We start from the raw sequence: 5795 nt of genomic DNA, 5'->3' as shown, positions 1-5795 counted from the left end.
AGGCCCTTAGTATGTCTTGAAGATAGTTTCATATCAGAAAGAAAAGCCTTTTTACTCCTGTTTTTCCACCTTAGAGAATCCAGGGTATGGGAGAATAGTAATCACACCCATCGACAGTATAGCCAGTTCCCTAGTGATGAATATTTAGATTCTTCTGCTCTTTGACTGTTGCAAGCTACGCTGTGTGAACAACCTGGCGCACAGTTGAGAGCAGATTCACTTGGACAGAGAGGGGGGAGGGAGGGCAAAGGAACCTGCTCCCAGTGCAGGCCTAGTCCTCCGCCCCCTTGTTCTGTGCCTTCCAGGCCCCCTCCTCCTGCCTCCTCCTCTCTGTCTTGAGCTCCTGGTACTGCCAGACAGGAAGGGCCAGTCTGCGGTGCCCTGTCGACCAGGGCTCTTGCCAGCACTGCGTGGGCAATGAGGGTGTCTTGGAGAGGAGGATCTTGGGGGCTTGGGCCTGAGGGGTACAAATTTTATTTTGACAAATAGTAGCATGCCGTATATACTGGGCCGCAGGCACTGAGGGTGCTTGCTCCACGCTCCCTGAGGGCTCTGGTGGCGGCTGAGGATTCGGGGCCAGGGGCTACCTGGGGGGACTGAGGGCCTGGGGGAGGGGGTGGGGAAGTGCCCAGCAGCTCTGGCACAGACTTGCTTCGGGTGCCCAGGGCAGGCGGGCAGTCAGGACATAGGCTGTGGCAGGCCGTGGTGAGAAAGGGAGTGGCCAGGCTGGTTGGGATGGTTACAAGGTGGTTTAGGACACCCCCCTCCAGAGGAGAATGGGCAAGGGAGAGCCTCAAGGTGGCCAGTGGACACTCCAAGAGAGATGGGGCGGCCTGGGCCGGGGCCACGAGCCAGGCAGAGGCAGCCCATTGGGCTGGTAATGCCGGCTGAGTGCTTTCTTCGGGCGCCGCAACAACTGCTGGATCCTGTGCACCACGTCAGAGCTGTTAGTCAGTGCTGCCCAACCCGGGGCCGTCTCGCACGAACAGAACCCACAGCTGTCAGGTCGGCACCGGGGGAGGCAGTGGAGTGGTGCCGGGCAGGGTACAGATGGATGATTTAGAAAGAGCCCATTCTGTAACAGCAGGAATGATTTAGGTTTAATTCAAAACCAAAGTCCCATCCTGTGTCGGCCGGACCCTGGCAGCCCTCAGTGGCTATAGCTCAGGCACCTCCCAGGCAGATCCCAGCCTCCTGCTTAAGAGACAAGAAACTGAGGTCACAGAGGGGGAAAGTGCAGGGAGACCTGGTATGGTCTCCGAGCCCGGAGCACAGAACTGGTGTAGATGGCTCTGGGGGGTGTGGGGCTCAGAAACAGCCCCTTTGGGGCAGGCATGACTGGAGTCCTGCTGGCTCCCTCTCCGGATCCTGCTCTTCATCATCACACCCCCTCTAACCCTGGGGTGGGGAGGCAGCAGCCGCTCAACGGACACGCTCCCTTCCTTCTTGCTGTGATCTGATGGGGTGATGTGACCATCACGAGCGGCCTGGCCAGCCCCTGCCTCACCACTGCGTCTCTGCAGCTATGAAGCGGACAGGCCTGGTGGGAGGTTTGCGGGAAGGACTGAGGCCACGCAGCTGGCCCAGGCTTCTGGCCCATTCGCCTGCCATGAGCAGCGCAGGCGTGGAGTCTGAGCGGTTGCACAGGGCAGGCCTCCTCAGCGCTGTGAGCCCCCTCTGGTCCCGGTCTCCAGGTCCAGGCCCAGGTAGCAGTTGAGCAGGAGACTTGCCAGAGGCTTGTGGCCTGCAGGGGGACCCAGACAAAGCTTGGATCCCCAGGGAAGGGAGTGATGCAGCCCCAAACCTACCTGCACCAAACTTGGAGCCTCTGGGATGGCCTTCCGTGGGGCTGGGGGCACTGGTGGAGGGTGGGATCAGGTGCTGCCTCGCACCTGCTTGGGCAGCCAGCAGGAGAGCTGTGTGCCCTTCTTCGTCCTGCTGGCAGCGGCTGAGCAGGGTTAAGATGCTCCTGAAGCCCAGGTAGCCGGCGACCCTGAGGCCTGTCTGGGGGAGAGGCAGCTCAACCCCTGTGCTTTCTCTGGAATCTCCTCCCAGTTTCTACAGTCTCAGCTGCCCCAGAGATGTCCCGGGTTCTGTAAAGACCCACCCTCACCGTCTCCCTTCCTCCTGAGGACCCCAGCCGTGGGTATTGACCCTGAAACTCTCAGCTGCTTTGGGAAGTAGAGGCGTAGCTCACCCTCCCATTGCCGTCCACCTGGGTGGCCTCTTTTGGGGAGACCCCACCATCCAGCAGCACTTGGGGCTGGGCAGCATCATTGCCCCCAGCCTGCAGCCTGGGGCAGGGGTCTCACCCCCCAGGCAGGGCAATGTCTCAGACATGTCCACCCTCCCTCTGCAAAAGCAGCGCCTCTTCCTTGTCCGCCTGGGTGGGGAGGGGAGTGGCCCCTCCTCAGGCACTTGGCATCTGTAACAGGGAATGGGGGAGAGCAGTGTCTCTCTGGATCCCAGGGGAGGGTCCCAGCAGCTGCCAGTCACCAGCCCTTGACCCTGCCCGCTCCTGACGTGGGGGTCCCTCTCCATCCACCTGTAGAGCAGGCCCCCGGCTGGGGCAGAGCCCTAACTGGCAGAAGTGGTTCACTGCAGGTGAAGATGCCAGTGAGTCAAGGAAAGGGGCCATTTTTTTTCTTTCCCAGGGAACCTTACCTGGGGGTTGGAGGCCCCCTCAGAAGCAGTCTTTGTGCGACCCCACAGCATCCTCAGACTCCTGGGAGCACCAGCAGCAGGTCTTGGAGGCCTGAGGGAAAACGCTGTCTCCCCAGAAGCAAGGCAGGTAACAAATGCCAGACTTAAGGAAAGGGCGGCTGCAAACAGCCCAGTGGGGTTAGTGCAGGATGGGGGGCTGGGAGGGGCTGAGCTCTCCTTTCTCAAGAACCGCTGTGAGACTTGTCTCACTGGAAGTACAGAAATTACGAGACATTAAGTTTAATGGATTAGTTTTGGTGTGGTGAATTAACTATGACATATTTAAATTGCACATTTAAAGTCAAATTATTTCTATGTATTTAATTTCACGGTAAATTAAATTAGTCTCTGATTTATTATAAATTAGTAATATAAAAATATATGTCATAAAAATAATGTTATAAATAATATAAAATCAACTAGATGTTCATTCAATTATTCTGTAAAATAAGTTAATATTATTTAATTAATGGGTTGGTTTGGACCTCAGATATCACAAAATGAACCAGCCGTGTTCCTGTTTTTTTTTTTTTTTTTTTTTTAATTTTCTAGAGGCATGTCTTATTTATTTATTTATTATTTGTTTGTTTGTTTGGTTTATACATGCACTGGGTACAGTCAGAAGCGCGGGAGGGTGAGAGAATTCACCAGAGCCAGAGCGGGGAGCAGAGCAGGCAGAAGGACTGAAGGACACTGCCGAGGGGAGCAGCGGGCGGCAGGAGAGGTCTGCGCGCCATGCGGGACCCTCCTCCGGTGGCCGGGGAGCAGCCGGGGATTGAACCGGCTGCAGAGGTTGCAGGCAGCTTCGCAACCCAGGGCTCAACCGCTGCGCCACCGGGGAGGCCCACCGTGTTCCTGTTTTTATTGCTCCCACCACCTGCCTGTATAAGATCTTGCTCTTGTTTTATATTACTTTATTTGGTAATATTTGATATACTTTATATCTCTTTCATCCCTGATCCCCACAGTCCATTCTCCTGCTTTCCTTTACCAGTCGGCACTGAAATGTAATTGAAAGTGTGCATGTCATTGAAAAAGGTAGTGTTGGGCCTCCCTGGTGGCTCAAGGGGTCTAAGTCTCAGCACTATGAAGCTGTCCGCAGCCACTGCAGCACAAGTTCCAGCCCCTGCCAGGGAGCTACCCACATGGCGCAGCAGACCTCTCCTGTCTCCCTGCTGCTCCCTTCAGCAGTGTGTTTTAGTAGATACACCTGTTTTGCTCCCCACTCTGTCTCTGGTGAATCCTCTCAGCCCCCGCACCTCTGGCCTGTACCCCAGTTCTTGTTTGCATAAATAAATAAAAGAAAAATCTAAATTATCTAAAAAAAGAAAACAGTAGTGTTGATTTATGTGTTTTGACTAACACCTTATGAGTTGTGCTACTTGTATTTTTCACTCAATCTTATGTTTGAAGACCCATCCTTGTGGCTTCCTGTGCAACGCACCAGTTAGGAGCGTCTTTGTAAGAAACCAAAAGCTGACGCTGGTGATCAGGTGGATACCACAGGCTGGCTGCTCAGCATTAGTCTAACGCTCCTTTTAGTGTTTCTCATGGACTGCAGAAGCTGGAAAACTAGAACCACACTCCTCCAGATTCACGTGAGCTGGGAATCTATAATTTAGGATCTGCTCTTCTGCACACACACGTAGAACAGAGCTAAGCAGGACGGGACATCCGCTTTGCTGTCAGATCGTGACAGATGCCGTGGGGCTCTGTCAAACAGCTTCCTGATTCATCAGCTTCCTGGAGTAGTGACTCTTGTTTTCGCGGTCACAGGCAGAAGTCATGTGCCTCCCCAAGCTGGGAGTCGTTCCTGGATCTCCAGCCTGCTTCTCCATCCCTTTCGCTTAAACTAGCCAGATTTGTTTCTGTTGTCTGCAATTACACCCTAACTGACCCACATGGCTTAAACAAAGAGAGGTTTATTCTTCAAGAAAGATAAAAAGGGCAGGGATAGAAAGCAGTTGGGGTTGATTTAGCAACTTGATGGTGTCAGGATCTTCTCTGCGAGTCTTGACTTTTCTGCATGGTCACAAGTTGTCCAGGCCTCACGGTGAACATGGACTTAAGCGCAGCAGTGAGAAGAAATCTACTCGATTCTGTGTCAGACATCACTGTAGAGGACACAGTCCTTATTCATAGCCGGTTCTCGTCCTCTTCACATCAGAGGTAACCGTGTGACACAGCGAAATGCAAGCAGCTGATGGGGGTGGCTCCTGGGAAAGTCTTTGCTCTGATAAGCTGTGAGGAGCATCTTCTTGCCTTTTTCTTTCCCCTTTTTCCTGCTACATAAAATTCCTCATCTCCTCTTGCGGTGATGGACAACTAGGGTGCCAACAACTTCCAATCACTACGGGCAAGGCTACAAGACAATCCTGTACCTGTCCTGATGTGGACCTTCTAGAGAGGTCTCTGATGGCACAATCATAGACACGTGCGCTAGAAGTGACCAGGTGCTGTCAGGTTACTCTCTGTTTTGCTGTGTCGGGCATAGAAGTGTCTCCAAAAATAAATAAATAAGATGAAAAATAGAGGCCTCCCTGGTGGCGCAAGGGGCTAAGTCTCAGCACTATGAAGATATCAGCAACCACTGCAGCACGAGTTCGATCCCAGCCAGGGAGCTACCCACATGGTGCAGCAGACCTCTCCTGTCTCGCCCGCTGCTCCCCTCAGCAGTGTATTTCAGTTAATCCACCTGGTTCTGCTCTCCACAGTCTCTGGCGAATCCTCTCACTCCCCCTAACTCCTCTGTCATACACCCCAGTTCTACAGAAAAATAAATAAATAAAGGATGTCTTTTAGTATATCCTTAAACTTTTCATCTCTTATTTCTCTCTGCAGGGCATTTTGGATAATTTATTCAAAAATAACTGAATCAAATTCAGTTTGGTAATTCTCTCTTGCTAATTCTGTCTAATCTGTTGCTAATCTGTCCACATAATTATATTTAAAGTTCTGTGATTCAAACGTTGTGAAATGAACTGACATTGTTGTGGTAGGCTAAATAATTTTTTTGCAGTTCTTTGTCCCCCACAAGGATGTCCACATCTTAATCCCCAGAACCTAATATGAATACTGTACTCTGCACAGCG

The 5795-nt window shown here is 52.4% G+C and overlaps 1 protein-coding gene across 1 annotated transcript; it reads right to left on the bottom strand.

The window, feature by feature from the left end:
* Positions 1–271: 271 nt before the first annotated feature.
* ANKRD33 (ankyrin repeat domain 33) lies at positions 272–5131 on the bottom strand. Its single transcript, XM_037513285.1, is given in 11 exon segments — positions 272–505; positions 508–596; positions 599–871; positions 874–981; positions 984–1013; positions 1635–1688; positions 1691–1744; positions 1893–2004; positions 2198–2280; positions 2283–2425; positions 5085–5131. Coding segments are annotated over 11 exon segments (1227 nt in total).
* Between the last annotated feature and the right edge of the window lie 664 nt (positions 5132–5795).

The sequence above is a fragment of the Talpa occidentalis genome, unplaced genomic scaffold (assembly GCF_014898055.3).
Source record: "Talpa occidentalis isolate TD23 unplaced genomic scaffold, MPIMG_talOcc4v2.1 talOcc4.16, whole genome shotgun sequence".
NCBI lineage: Eukaryota > Metazoa > Chordata > Mammalia > Eulipotyphla > Talpidae > Talpa > Talpa occidentalis.
The sequence above is the reverse complement of the archived record's forward strand: the minus strand, read 5'-3'. Positions and strand labels throughout refer to the sequence as shown.